The sequence below is a fragment of the Notothenia coriiceps genome, unplaced genomic scaffold (assembly GCF_000735185.1).
Source record: "Notothenia coriiceps isolate Sejong01 unplaced genomic scaffold, NC01 NC01_scaffold00000495, whole genome shotgun sequence".
In the NCBI taxonomy this organism is placed as follows: Eukaryota; Metazoa; Chordata; class Actinopteri; order Perciformes; family Nototheniidae; genus Notothenia; species Notothenia coriiceps.
In genome coordinates, this window is record NW_011333196.1 from 177,840 (window position 1) to 193,851 (window position 16,012).

The window sequence follows — 16,012 nt, forward strand, 5'->3', positions numbered from 1 at the left end:
TGAATAAATGCACAACAAAGCTCCCTAGAATTATCAGTGTGCAAATATCCAAATCATTCTGGTATTAAACAGACTTTACCCTGCCAGCTCCCTACAACAAATCTAATGTTATTCAAGCAAATGGGCTTCTAAAGAAAAACATTTAACCAAGGTTGAAGAAAAGGGGTCATTTACACAACGACCGTCACCAAAATGTATATCTAAGAGATGACAAGATTCAGGAACTTCTGTCAGCCAAACACCAAACTTGAGACACATTTAAAGAAAGGTGGTTGTTTATGAACTGATTTCTAACTGTGTCACGATCTGTCTGTTCCCTGTTTAATATTGAAAGTGTTCGGCCCCTGTTATGTCTGCTTTTACTTCCTGTCTCTGTGTTTTCCCTCCTGTTTGATTTCCTGATTCTGTTCACCTGGTGCCCTTGTGTTTTTCCGGCCCAGCTGTGTCTTGTCTTTGTGATTAGTTCTGCATGTATTTAAGTTCTGGATTTCTCTGGGTTGTCAGATCCTTGTTTGTCATAAATGGAAGAATTCCATTCCAATAATTGTTGTGGCCTATGTTTTGGTCACCCTGCTCAGCTTGAACCAGACAAACAGGCTATGTGACTGCGGTGTAATTTGTTTCATGTCATAATTGTGTCAAAACCAAACTATTGTAACACAGACAATATGTTGTGTGAAAATGAAATCCCAGTCAATGAGATGTCCCGATTCTACGGAAATAGTTCATGTAAGAAAACAACCTATGTTGCTTGAGATAATGTTGAGGCCCTAATCATAATAAATGACATCCGCCTGTGTTCCTATGTCTTAGAAACTATAACTAATCAAGATAAAGTCTGGAATGAAGGAAATGGAAACAACTGCTGCATATGAGGGAAACATTTTTAAGCATTTTTGCTTTGTCACCTAACATTTCCAGGAACAGATTGTCCAATACATTTCTACTAAAATGTGAGTTCCAAAATGGGCAAACAGAACATTTTTGCAACTGTTCCCACAGGAAATACACAAAGCAACTAAGACTTCAGACCAAATCTAACCGTGAACACAAACCACTTTAATACAGACACATTTTGCTTGACATTGGGTAATAGATGACTATGTTTCACTTAAATGGATCCTAGTCCAACAATTGTCCACGCAACTATTCCTATCGACCTCAGTCGCAGGTTTATCCTGTCACTGTGTCAGCCTGCGAGCAGCAGTACAGGACGTGGTTGTCGTACAGACAAGCATGAAATAGCAGCCTCGCGTAAACCCATCCGAGGTGTGTCATTAACCTCCAGCAGCACACTGCAGGAACACCTTGCCAACAGACAGGAATAACATTTTCCAGATAAAGGGCTGACTGCAAAGTGCCTCCAGAGAAGTGACACATGTTGCACCTAATGGTGATGCATTCATCCTGAATAGAAACATTAGTCTTGATTCCTGCATCCACTCAAACCATTCTAGATTGATGGAGCACCAGCTGCTCAGACTATTTGTATCCAATGCCTCCATGTTTACCCACTGTGTGCCAACTAATCCACAACAAGCCAACTACAAAGTTCCCAAACAAGCTTAGGCAAGATTTGTTTTGCTGCTCTGACGGTAAAAAAAAACAAAAAAAACGTTTATTTAAAAATAAGTTAGTACTCACGGTCCATGTGACCTGCACTGAAGTGGAACTAAGGACCACAGGGTTATGCATGCTGACCACCACGTCTCCTAACTCCTTCTGCACGCGACGGTGGTCCACTCCCTGTGCCGTGGGACTGATGTCTGGGAGAGAGAAAGAAATGCAGGCATGTGAAGAGGAATAGTGATTCTTATCGCTGAGGATTCAGCACACTCCATTCTCATTTCTGTACCTTGAGTCCTGACAGGCTCAGACATGGGGCTGGGGTCCCCGAGCCCTTGAGCGTTGACTGCCCTGATGATGAACAGGTAGACGGTGTTGGGTCGGAGGTCCTTCACTGTGAACTCGGTGGTCTTCACATGGTCTGCCACTGTCTGCCAGCTGTTACTCACTGACTGACTGCAAAGAGTTAAAGGGAGACAGTACAGATGAATAAGGTTAACAGCATGACATCCCAGCAGTGGATTACCAGCATGAACATATGTTGTGTTCTATGACAAGCTTTGTGCTAATTTGCATAAGATTCTAAAACAGAAATATAAACATTTGATAAAGCAAGCCTTTGGATCACTCCATACATCGGAAAATACTGTACATAGATATAGAATAACAATTGTATGAATATATATGAACCAACACTTATTAAGTACAAATATTTGGCAAATAGATGTGAAACTGGACTATGTGGTGTATTTAATGTGAGATTTCTGACTCAAAGTACGTACATTATGTATTGTATGTATATGTATTGTCCAATGTCACACACTGCAGCTGAATAGAGCAACATATGTAGTTAGACATAACTAGTGTATAAACATGAAACTTTTGCATTTGATAACTTAAATATGAAAAAAAAGCATTCCCACTAGAAAATAGGCCAAACTCTCAGGATTGACCAGTGTGTTTTTTGTCTATAATATATTGCCATCAGTTGTTATTGATTAGGATGAATCTCTTCATTACTATAGATCTAGACCGTTTATTTCGGGGTCACACTGGTAGGTTGTGCTCCTATAGATTAAGGCAACATCACATTATCACATCTACTGTACAGTAATGACTTGCCATTCTCTCTCATAAAATCTAAATGTAAAACATTAATAAGGGTAACCCTTGTGACACACGCTTTGTCTATGTAGTCCTTACCGCTCATTCAGTAAACTATTTGGAAAATGGCACTATTTGTTTTACTTCCTTACCAGTTTGCAAAGTGTGCTTCTATATGCCAATGGTTAGCATTTACATGTACAAGCAAAAACATTTATCTTGTAAAATGAAATGTGAGCCATGGTGAATATCCAGAATGAAAAACCCTGACTTGATTGACTGCTCCCCCCACAACACTTGGGGTCACTAAATGTAGCCGCAGGCCATAGGTCACAGACGTACCCGAAGGCCTCGATGACATAGGAGGACACTGGGGAGCCCGCCTCTGGCCCCGGTTCCCATGACAACGAGATACTGCTCTTGGTAACATCGGTGACCTGTGGCTTGGAGGGTGGGCCTGGGAGGGCGGTGGCGTTGTGAGACATGAAGTCTGAGAGGTCAGTGGAGTCTGACAGAGGAGGGAAAGTAGAGAGACAAAATCAGTACCTGCAAATGCAAAGCATATCAAGCACTGCTTTGTATGCATAAATGTTCATTTTCATATTAATTATTTCTACTGCAGCAGACCTGTGACATCCAAGTCTGCACTCCACGATGTCTCTCCACTGGAGCTGGTGGCCACACAGGTGTACAACCCCAAATCAGACAGCTATGGAAGACAGATCATGATGTTATCAATAAGGGGCAAACCAAATGTATTCCGTTGCAATTACTAGTTACCTGTAAACATGAAATCAGTACTCTAATCTGAGCATACATATAGAAGGTAACCTGATTACTTTCAGTTACTTCTGGATTACCTCAGTATAACATGCAATGCAAATAAATACAAGAGAAAATAAATATCAATATGATGTTTTTACTTAAGTGTATTATGTACTGTAAGACAACAGAACAATGTCCCTAAGACATTTACTGCCTTACATTTAATCCTATTTAGGCAAACACCAACAATGAAACACATGAGCACATACTACAGTTTCAACATATAAGTTAGAAAATGAAAACCATAAAGCAGATTCAGAAAGTAAGCGTATATATTCACAGCTTACAAAGAAGAAATCAAATCAGATCTTTTTACATCAAATACTATATATGCTCTTTTTAGTTTTTTTGTAACATTGTATTCCTGCTAGTAACCCCCACATTTAAAAAAAATGTAATCTGATTATGTCTTATTTCTGTCACTGTAAGAGAATACAGTTACCTTGTTTTTCTTTAAACCGTTACTCCCAAAGTCTGTCTACACCACGATACATTTAACAGTTTAACATTTACATTTTTTTTTCCAGAATAAAGATTTTCTCTAAAGGTACTGTTTTCAGACTGTGCACAGTTGCTGTGCTCAAGTGAATTCAATAGTCTTTGAAAGTCTGATCCCCGATGGTTTCTACAAGCTCTTACGTCACTCGGGGCTTTTGAAGGAGGTTCACAGCTAGTAGTACAGTAGAAATGCATTAACCTCCACTGGCCTGCATTTGGCTCGAGAAAAGCCGGAGAGTGGATGAGGAAACTTTAACACCGGCCAATGAAAAAAAAGATCCCAGTAAGAGCCTACATTCATTTTCTTAATTGATTTTCTTCAATAATAGTCAACCCTTATTCCCAGAGCCATCAACATTATCATCACCAGTGCTGACGCAGGGAATAAGAGATATGACAATCCATTTTTTATTGCCAGTGCCTTAGGAGCCACTCACAACTTTGCTATCTCTCAAGAGAGCAGAGGAGAGAGTGACACAGGAAGAGCACTTTGACACTGCAACAGGACACTTCCTCCTTCATATTACCCCCTTTACACTCCACTCACTCGCTCCTGTCCTTGAGTCCTTGAGTGTAACTGCTGCCTCAGAGATTCCAACTAAATAGCAGCGTTTAACAACTTGTGAAAATCAATACGCGCTATTCATCTTTTAAAAGTAACCTGAAGGCGCTTGTCCATTTGAATTACATTCAGTTGACATCAGCTGGCAGACGACATCATTTATCTTTGGTCCTTCACATGCAATGGCAGGATGTGATGTACAAATGCAAAATCTTCAAACGCTCACCTGCTTTTGAGTTTTTTTATTCTTTTGATGTCTGTTTTTTTGTATGTGTTTTTATTGACAGTGAAATATTCAAAATAATGAAACCCAGACACAGTATTTTGAGTTCTTCTTAAGAATCTGTTTTTTAAAAAAGGGGGGAAATGTGTGGACTGTTTGATTATTTGAAGACATACATACTCTAAATAGGAAAGTATACTGATATGGAAGGAAATAAATACATTTTCATATCTGGTAAAACGCTTCTTTTGACAATTCAATCTTTATATTAATGAATCCTCAATAGAACAATTGGGAGTGCAACTTTTTTGGTATAATTGTTTGTAACATTTCAGGTACAGTTAAAATAATGCAAATTTAAACCGATAAAAATAAGCTGAATAAACTGTTAAAAAGGTGTTTGTCACCTTCCAAGAACATACATTATTTCTACAGTATTACAGGCAGGCCATTGTTCCACATAATGCTACTTTTAAAATGCTACACGCTAACTCCATGAAGATGCATCTCTTTGTAATGCATTGTTACCTACCCTGGTATTCTGGATCTGAAGGCTCCCATGCTCCAGCAGGGAAAATCTGGGGTCCTTCCCAAGCAGACTGGCGCCATTCTTTCTCCAGGTGACTGTGGGCTCGGGGTCCCCTGAGGCCTGACACCTCAGGAGGGAAACACCCCCCACCGCCTGCGTTTGGTTGGATGGGCCTTGTCGGATGATGGGTGGTGGGCGGTCCTTCAGGGCTAAGGACAATAATCAGGGGACAGGTGTTATTTTCCCTCGAACACACATGTTTAGCACTGCAATTTCGATGTCACGATCTTGGCATGTGGCAATGACTATAAAATGAAGAGTTAGATCGTGCCTGATTTGTTGGGAAGAAAAGATAACATGACCTTATCACTAGGTGTTAATTTGTGATTGTGGTAATTGCATTAGTGACTGCAGGCCCTGCAAGATGTTCAGGTTCAATCTGATGGATTTGTTGTGAGAGGAAGTGACTGTTTTGTGAGGCTTTTTCCACAGTTAGGCAGTGTGCTCATGGCACTGCATCACACCTTTGAGCTTTAATTACTAGGTAAGGATTAACGATGCTTCACCCGTGGTGCTAATTACCATACCTTCTTTATAACCCCCCTCAACACATTCGTGCCTTTGCTCTCTCTTCCAACTCTGACTCATGGCTGTACCTCCTCCCCTCGCAACACACACAAACACAACTAAAGTCATAGCATGCCAAGCAGAACAACAATGGATCTCTTTTAAAGCTTTTAAAGCATGTTATATCATCCAGAAAACAGCCGCTGCACTCTGCAACAGTAATTTCTGGAGTGTAGAAGCTCTCTCCAACTTGTAACTACCCCCTGCTTCCAATTTCCTCACTGCTGCTCTCCACTGTTATCAGGTCTGTCTCCATGTGTACAAGTGTTTACAGCAAAATCCCCCTGCCTTATCTTTCATCACACCTCCTTCAGCACAAGGAGGAATACGGCAACTCAAGCAGAATTGAAGCAAAACTAAAAGTGGTTAGACTAGTAAGCAGAAACACGTGCGATGTTCAAGTGGTGGATGAGGTTAAATGGTCTGCATTAATGCAGCAATCATCTACTGTACATGTTGTCCTTGATCCATGTTTTTTTTATTTAACTGGTCAGTGAGATTGCCCCACGCATGACATGTATGCTTTTCTAATTTTGTGTGAAGTTGTTCTTGAAGAAATTAAGTTGAGCATAAAATTAGCCTTTGTAAGAGCTTAAGACAAATTGTCTAGTATTGCATTTTTAGAAAAAAATAACATTACATCTACCGTGCAAGCTATATGATGTTCCCCAAGCGACAAGAGAGCCAACAACAACAACAACATATTGCTGTTCTTAATTTAGCTGTAGTCCTGTAAGAAAGGCAATCATACACTCCAAGGCTTTGGTGACAAAACTAATAACAAAATGTTGCTGTTTGAGATTGTGTATCACTTATGACTACCAGAGGCTGCTCGTCTATGAAATAAACAGAATTGATTTAAAGGGGCCCTATTATGCTTTTTGGGTTTTTCTCTATCTCGTAGTAATATAGGTTTTTGTGCATGTAAATGTTCTGCAAATTCTTAAATCTCACCCCCTGCCTGGCACGCCTCAATTGAAATCCATTGTTTCTTCCGTAAGATAATGACATCACGTTGTAACACTCTGTAACACACGCTTCTATTGGCCAGCACTCCAACACATTGTACGTGATAGACAAAGGGGCGGGACCTCTCATAGCGGTTAACCAATCACAACGGGGCTGGCCAGCTAACCAATATGAAAAATAAAGCACTTTTTGAACATAAAAGCATGAAAATACGAATATGAACCTGAAAATAAGCATGGGCCCCTTTAAATCAGGTATGTAGATACATTGTGTGCCTGGTAAATCAACTGGTTTTGGCACCAACCTCCAGATCTAAAAAGTGAAGCCAATGCGAGAAGGACCTTACACCTGCACTCTTTTTAGAGACCAGCAGGGGGCAACTCCACTGTGTAAAAAAAGAAAAATCTGATTGGCCCCGATTACTAGTTTCAGGTCTTCTTTTCTTCCGGCTTGGGTGTCCGTGTCTATGACAGGTAAAACCAGTAAGGTGACGTCCAAAATGCCAAATGAGAGTTGTCTCCACTAACCAATGGGTGATATCACGTCAACTATACCCTATACTCACTTCTTTTATATAACCTATGGTCGTATGTATGCTGAGTTTAGGATGATTACTAAAACATGATGAGTGTATCAAATCAAACTTCTACAACCTCCACTGTTCAAGACTAGAGTTGAGAGGTAATTGTCGAGGTCCTTGTCTGTATGCTTTGATTAAGCATAACACCGTTAGCTACTTACACCTCGAGACATCCTAAGTGTCCGTAGGAATGGGTCAGACAGCAATACTACACACAAAATCCATCTTTTCAAAGATGTACAACCTGTATGCTCGGAATACCGCTTTGATAAGAGCATAGCTTGCTCATAAACGTGTAGAGGAGCAGCCATGGTCAGCCTGGAGTCCCAGCTGATGTATTGGATTTCTAAGATGACCCATTTCATATCTATCAAACATTTTCAAACCTCTTCTGTTGCATCTTAATGGTCCATCACTGTGCTCAGGGTCCAAACACCTTTGAGCAAAACATACCTAAATACAAGGCCTTGATTTCAATCCTCAAGCAGCTTGCAAGCTCTAGTGTTTGCAGTGCTGTGTGAGCATAACGGCACAATGGAAACATCAAGTAAAGCTTCCAGAACTCCATTTGGTATGGCGGCACTTCTCCGTTTACAGCCATCAATCACCTGCATCTCAGTTCCCTCGTGCTCAGCACCAAACGTTTTGATATTGATCCATCTCCTCTGAGTGACAGAACAGCAGTCATTTCCTCTCCAAAAAACACTTCAACAGATGTTAATTTAATAATGTGTGGGAGAAAAAGCCAAGACATAAATGGAGAGAAGGACATAAACAGCTCCCAGCTGGCAGCGGCACAGCACTTAATGCTGACATTAATGCTTTGTCAAAAAGGAAGAAAAAAAAGTTAAGTGTCTCTCCATCAAGAGGACAGTTTTATTTTAGACAGTTTCAGTCTTTTTAGACCATTTATATCTTCCAAAGCGAGGTGTTAATGTTACAAATGATGGGTGACCGGCTTTTAGAACATATAGATGCATCATTGCTTATCTGAGTGTGGGCAAAAAAACAACCTCAGATTTATTTCGTGGAAAATGCTGACGGCTAATATGTGTTTTTATATAATCTTAAGCCCAGCATGCATCACAATAAAGAGGCATCAAATACACATATATAATACAATTGACACAGCCATTACATTAAAATGTGTGTTAGCACTCTACCCAGTCAACATTTCTAAAACAAATCAATGAATTGGTTAGCTAGGTAAAATATATGACAGGTTTTGCTCAGCCTAAACTATGAATAAAGTCATCATAACAACATGACATTGGCTATTTAAAGCATTTTTTTATTACAAACTGCTGCCATTGCAAGTTTATACTTCTATACTTCAGAAATCATTGCAGAATGCAGTGGTGTTCTACAACCTATAATGAAAAGCCCCTCTAGATGACACCATGTGGGGAAAAGTAATGATTAAATTCTGGTAAAATTACCTGTGTATTGAGCCATGCAATATGATTTTGTATCCACTAATGCAGCACATGTGCTTTCTCGATGCATACAGTCATTAAAGTAACAAGGAATAACAAAATAATTTATATTTAAAATGTTTAGACATAATTCTTGTTGGCACATGTTGTTGCTGGTACATCGGATACTGTAACCAAAGAAAAGGTAGCTCTAGTCTAGTGTGTTTGTGTGTGTGTGTGTGTGTGTGTGTGTGTGTGTGTGTGTGTGTGTGTGTGTGTGTGTGTGTGTGTGTGTGTGTGTGTGTGTGTGTGTGTGTGTGTGTGTGTGTGTATATGTGTGTGTGCCCAGCCTTACCGTCTGCTACCTCAAGCTGAGCCTTGGCCATGATGCTGCCTGCTACAGTGAGGGCCTGGCAGATATAATACCCTGCGTCTGAGCGTTGCACAGATGAAATGGTCAGCTCTCCAGTCATGGACACAGAAACCCGGCTTTCTCCCTGAGTTGGCTCGTTGGGAAACAGAAGATCCTACAGGGAAAGGAAATGGCAAACCAAGTCAATAAAATGGGATGGCATACTTGCTTGGTGATCCAAAGGTATAAAATCCATGAACATCAATTGTCTTTCTTAGTGGCATGCATATTTTCCATCTGAATATGAACATTGTTCTAGAACCATTCTTCCTCTGGTTTAAACACTATCGTTGCCATTAGCTATTATGAAATCATCTTTGTTTTATCTAAAGTGGATCTTTTCAGACCCTTTTTCTTTAACAACATTTTACCCTAATAAACATAACATATCTTTTAGCAGATGACACCTATTTATATCTTTATATCTTCCTCACACCTTTGGCTAGTCAGAGTAAAATGAATAGCCCATTTTACTATTTATTCTGGCTTGGTTTCACAGAGCACGAATAAAAGCTGAATGCAAACAATACTATTGCTGAATGGTGTATTAGATACTAGGGCTCCAGAAGTATTTTCCATTGGTCAGAAATGTTGTGGTGAGGAATGTTAAAACGGAAAACATCAAGCACAGAGAAATCCGTAACTGAGTAATATGGAGTGGAGCGTACGGATGATTAGTATGGCGTTACACATTTAAAAAAGGTATTAGAACAAACATCCTTGGTTAATGCTTTGGGTCTTCCAATTAAATACGGGCTGCATAAGAAACATTTGTTTTAGTTCACTTCCAAAATTAAGGGCAGGGTTAGGGTTAGGGTTAAGGTTGAACTAAATGTTTGCTTGTAAATGAGGTCATAAAGCACTCTAAAGAATCATGAAACAATATCAAGTGTTGATTGCCTTAACATTTGATTAGTGGGGAATGCATATTTTAACTTTCATATTTACCTTGCACAAATGACTTTAAAGAAATGTTTTTAATTTTCTTAACTTTTACAACAATAATGTGCATTTCAGCTAGAAAAGTGGGTCAATGTCTCTTTCCTTTTAGGTCTGAATGGCAGTTTACCCTCAGAGTCATAATGCTGCTTTAATAACCTGCAGCCACAGTCATGAAATTGAGGCATCAGCGTTGTCCGTTTCTGCACCCCAAGCAGACAAGCTGATGGGCAGGAAAGGACATTAGCCTGCTTTCATTATGTGTAATGATTCTAATGCTTTACATGACATTGTTACTTGCTAAGTGAATTTGTCGGTCAGACTGGTGTGGATTGGTGATAAATGACCACTTCATTATCTGTATATGGAATATAACCACATTGCGCTGTTCCCTGATAGGATCCTCTTAGTCATTTTTTAATATATTCGCTTCTTTAAACTGGTTGCTGCTGCAGAATTTGTGTCCGTAAGCTCTCCAGTCAAATTTTTCAAATTCAGCATCCTCACCTGGCTACCCTCTCGTTGCCAGAAGACAGTGGGCTGAGGTTTGCCCCTGGTCTCGCAAGGAAAGGTAGCGGTTCGTCCCTGCGCTACAATCTGGTCCCGGGGTCTCACCACAAACTGGGGTGCCTCTGAGGTTAAAAGGTAGAGCAAACCATAACATATAGCAACACATACTTCAAATCAGAGTGAAAGGAAATGCTTGGAGTGAAGATCCAGCTGCAATCTAAAAGGGTCATGCATTTGTTATTACTTTACTATTTCTTGACTACGCCAATCATACAAGCCATTCATCCGGCTGCCAGAATATCAGAATGAATGATATCAACTCATTAGCAAGTGGCCTTCTCAGTTCCAGTTTTTGAATTAGGGCATATCAATCGGACTGAATCTGGACCCCTTGAAAGAAAGTGAGGTGGTAAATCCGTTGGACGTATTGATAGACGGGTTGATAGAACCAATGTAGATGTGAGTGTCCAATATAAGTTGGATGAGAGTGTCCGTGGAATGCCACAACAGTCCATGCATACATGTGTGTGATCAGAGAGAGAAAGAGAGCAATGCATGCACAATGGGATCAGCCCTTACTTACCGACGGGGCGAGCTGATGACACAACAATGGTGTGGGTGAGATTAACACAGAGAGAAGGACAGCAGAGGAGTAGACCAGAGGGACAGAAAAAAAAGAATGAAAATCAGAAATGAATGAGATGGAGTTGGGTTTTCCATCCATGAAATTCACGGGGGGGAGGGGGAGGGTGGAGCTCAGTCACCGAAAGCAGGAGATGGTATGGATCCTCAGGGGATAATGGCACCTTGGCAACGTCATGGGGAGGAAGGGTGAAACCATGGCCAACAAGCACTGAACAAATGTACCCGGAGCACTTATGTTGCAAGAATAGCACATTCACACAGTTGACACATATCATGTAAATGAAGCAAACCTTTGAAAATGGCTGATTTGATTAATTGGAAATCATACTGACTGATTGTCATATCTATCTCCACTCAACATCTGCCAAGTAAGAGTTTAAACAGCTTGTGGAAATATATCGACACAAACACCTCAAGTGACGCATTTGATTTGGTCTATTTCTTTGAGTTGTAATAGATCATTTAATTGGAACATTTATCATGTCTTTCTGGAAATATCCAGTCCAGTGTATACTGTCTTAAAGCAGCTATTTATTTCTAATTACATTTCACCCAAGCACAAGCACAAATATAGCTTTCTTTTTCTTGCCAAACCTGGTTCTGTCAAGCTGTAATTTCTCAAAATGTGCTTTTTTTTCAGTGGGAAATCTGATATTTAATTACCCAAAACTGCTTCCATGGTAGCGGCTCCGCAAGGGCTTTGTGAGAAACTGTGCTGCCTTATGTAGGGTCTGGCCTGATTTCTTTGGGTACAATCCTAGCTCTTTTGGGGTATTTTCAGGCAATAAAACAATTCATGCATGAATGAGAATCCAATTTATAAGGTATGAAGTAATACAAAATATATTAAATGTTATGAGAACTGCAATGTAATGTGTATATGATGATGCATAATGTACTTATCCAATCATATTTTAGGCTTTGGTTGCTAGTGAAGTGTTGCATGTCTCAAATGATATGCACATTTATTTTTCATGTAATCCAGATTTATGCCATGAGCACAAAGCAGTGATTTGCCAAGTTGCAATATATTTTTGTTATTACAATATCAACCTTTTATTATGAAAAAGCTTTCCTCGCATTGATAAATATGGAGCGAGGGGGTTGTTTTGAGGATGAGCCCCCCTGGAGAAGTTATAACAGTTCACTTAAATGCTGGTTAGATTGTTCATATCTGGAGCCTGGCTGGAGATCTGGAGCAATCAGCGCCGCTATATGAAAGAAAAGCTGAGTTTCAGCAGGGGGGCAATAAATGACTGATAGTTCTGCGGGCTGCTTTGGGAGACACAAAAATATAAGGGATGGGTTATGAGCTTTGCTTCGAGAGAGTCCAACAGCAGTTACCCACCTCTGATGGTCAGGTAGGCAGAGGCCTCCACTTTACCAACACGGTTCTCTGCGAGGCAGGTGAACGTGCCCTGATCACTGACGGATGCTTTCTTTATCTTCAGCAGGAGGTCTTCCTTTTCATATCGGATGTCGTACCTGTAGAGAGTGACAAGAATTCAAGTGACGCCTCAGATTGATTTTCAAACACGGGAATATCAGTGACAATTACGCTCATCAAAAACGCTCTTTCCCATAAAGTAAATACAAACACAGCAATTGAATCAAGGTTATGTTCACTTGTGTTATGTTTACGATTGGAAGCTTTTGTAGGTACTGTCATTTTTTTATAGACTAAAAGCAGACTTTCTGAGACAATGAAGACTCCCCGCTGCACACACTCTGCCATAAAAGCAGAAAAAAGGGCTGGGCAATTATGCTGAGATGAAGGCAAGGCAAAATGAAAGGTGCTTTCAGCTGGAACCCTGACTGTTCCACTATTTCAATATTTATAAAGACGAGCCTCCTTCTGTGGTGTGGGCTGTGCAGTGGGCTACATAGTGTGTGGAAAAGAGCAAGCAAAACAGAGGAAAGGGGGGAGGCGGAGGATAGACAAACAGTCTGAGAGTAAGGGAGTGGCCCAGTCTGACAAACTGAATATGATGAATGAGCCGAGCAGTAAGAAATGACTAATTCATAGATATATTCCATGCATCAGTGTGCATCTGCCGGTGCAGCATACTGCAAGGCAGCAGTGGCGCAGTTAGAGTGAGAGAAACATCTCAGCTACCAGAGTTTAGATAAGCGCCTTAGAGGGGCTACAGACACAGAGAGCAGAAGAGCAAGGAGTCAGGCTCTCCCTCTCTGGGGCCCCTTTTGGCGTGAGAGATCCTGTGAAATTGTCTAGCCAGCCATACTGATTCAGAGACGGGAGACAAGTCAGGCAGAGACAAGCTGCAAGGGGTGAGAAAAAGTCACATTTTGAAATAGATGTTTCAGAGGGTGTGGGCAGAATATCGATGGGGGAGTTGTTTGGTCTGTCCAGAGTGTGCAGAGGACTCCATTCACGGCACATCCCTGACCCAGATTCAGCCTTTCCAGGAGAGTGACGGGTTCACGAAAAAAGAAAGAAAGAAGTGGAAGGAGGGAAGTGAGGCGAGGCAGGTCTGAAAGTAGGACATGTTTCTGGAGTCAAGGGGTAGCGAGGTAGAGGGCACAACACAGGTGGGCAGACAGGGAGATGGGCAGTGACTATGGTCTACCTCACAATTTATTCTCAGAGGAGAGTTTATTATTGTGCGTAGGTAGAACTGCAGCCATAACTTGATCAACAACATGAGTAACTGGGAGAGACATTTTTCAATTTGTGTGACATTTTGTAGTCCAAACATGCAATCCAACCAATAGGTGACAGATAGTAGATTATACAACGAATCTTAAATTGCAATTAAAAGGTAGTAATGGCTTGAACCAGGTAATACACTTGTAGCATCAGTGAAGATTTTTAGCAGTCCTTTAAAGTAAACATTGATTTGCCTCACATGGTTTTCAGCATCATGTGTGCTCCATTTTATCTGCCAGCTGAAACTCTTGCATTGATTTACTAAATATCAATTCCAGGAGTAATTGAATACATATCCAAGAACATATTAGTTAATTATATATATACATGGTTAATTATATAAACATAATTAGTTTGAGCTGACAAATTTCCATCAATCAAATGCAGGAGAACGGTTCCAAGCGATGAATGAACCAGTCATGCAGATTATAAGACCATATGGAAATGCACTGCTATAGTATTATACCCTATATACCAAGTCTGATTTAATGTGAAATTAAATTACGCATCTTAATTAGGGTTCTTACAATTAGACAAGCTTCATCCAGGTAATTTCAAACGCAATATGATTCGCATATGTCGATAAGGAGTTTGCATAGCTACAAAGTGAATTACAAAGGACTCTGTCTTTCCAATGACGTGTCTGAAATTGCCATGTGAGTAGTCAAGTTTTCTAACATTTAGTCCAGCTAAAATGTCCTTTTTGCAGTATGAACTCATGTCTATGTTTTTTCAAGGTATTGTTCATTCCTTTATCAGATGGAAGAACAATGGTCTTAAACTTGCACTTAAACCTAGCGAAGGAAGGAAATAAAAGGCTTTGATGGATGGCCAGATTGCATAAGGAGACAAACTGTAATTAAAAGTGTAAAGCGCTGAGCAGTACAAATTAAAGCCCACATGACAGGCTAATAATGACTTTAAAAAATAAGTGCTCTAATGGGATTGCGAGGCAATTAACATGCGCTCATGGGTACACGAGGGTGAACCAAACCACACGCCTTTAAATATGATGCAATTAAAAACAACACAGAAACAACAATAAAAGGACAAACTTCAGCTAGGTACTTTTCCTTGAATTATGGGATTTCTTTATTTGATTAGCTCGTATGTGTCGAACACTCTGCATGTTTTCATCTCTCATGTATGTACATAAAGTACAGTAGTATTTAAAAGGACCAATTAGTCATAAGCAACCAATGGACATACTTGAATCTGTTGTTTACATGGTATACCAAACTGCAAAACATGAGATTAAAGCAGGGTCCAATCGTATAGAAGTCTATGAGAAAATGACCCTACTCCTCACATGATTCTTTACCTCAGTAAACATTTTCCTACCGAGTGTATACGTCTCAATTGCTAGTTTTAAGTCTTCTTCAATAAAGCATTATATTCTTTTTCTAAATCGTGTCTTTTTTAGAGTGAAATACACACTTAAGCAGGTGTGAGTATCAGTAACCTTTGAAAAATGTTTACACATATTAACAATACCACAATGATAATGGAAACCATAATTAAATTGGTGTTTATATCATAGGTTTATGCTTCATCTCTCTTGTTTATACAGCAAATACTAAGATTCTCTGCAGCAAATGAATGATTTTTTGCCATAGTGAGGAAATTCTTCTATTAATAGAATAGTTTCCAGTGAGAGTCATTAGCGCTGCTTCAGCATTTATACATTTTGACTTGTATTGCTTAAACATATGCACACAAACACAGGCATTTTCACAATCCACATTCACACGCATCCTCTTTACCTGCCACGGGGAATTTCCACGTCCTCCTTTTTCCAGCGCAGAGTAGGAGGTGGGTCACCGCGAACCTGACATCTGAACTCTACAGCCTCGTCAACTAAGACTACCTGGTTCACAGGTCGTTGCACAAACACGGGCCTTTCTGGACGTGGGCAGAAAACATAACATAAATGCTAAATA

The 16,012-nt window shown here is 40.1% G+C and overlaps 1 protein-coding gene across 3 annotated transcripts in view; it reads right to left on the reverse strand.

Moving 5' to 3' along the window:
* The window catches only part of LOC104954804 (roundabout homolog 2-like), a 111,847-nt gene that overhangs the window by 35,107 nt on the left and 60,728 nt on the right, over positions 1 to 16,012 (reverse strand). For 2 of the 3 annotated variants that reach the window (XM_010782000.1, XM_010781993.1), the window contains exons 5-14: positions 15,836 to 15,974; positions 12,753 to 12,889; positions 11,343 to 11,354; positions 10,757 to 10,881; positions 9,254 to 9,425; positions 5,311 to 5,516; positions 3,298 to 3,379; positions 3,013 to 3,178; positions 1,856 to 2,022; positions 1,645 to 1,766 (exon numbers count right to left, since the gene is read on the reverse strand). In XM_010782000.1, coding sequence (XP_010780302.1) covers positions 1,645 to 1,766; positions 1,856 to 2,022; positions 3,013 to 3,178; positions 3,298 to 3,379; positions 5,311 to 5,516; positions 9,254 to 9,425; positions 10,757 to 10,881; positions 11,343 to 11,354; positions 12,753 to 12,889; positions 15,836 to 15,974 — 1,328 coding nt within the window. The remainder of the gene's footprint in view (positions 1 to 1,644; positions 1,767 to 1,855; positions 2,023 to 3,012; positions 3,179 to 3,297; positions 3,380 to 5,310; positions 5,517 to 9,253; positions 9,426 to 10,756; positions 10,882 to 11,342; positions 11,355 to 12,752; positions 12,890 to 15,835; positions 15,975 to 16,012) is intronic. The other variant, XM_010782007.1, reaches the window with a different exon arrangement.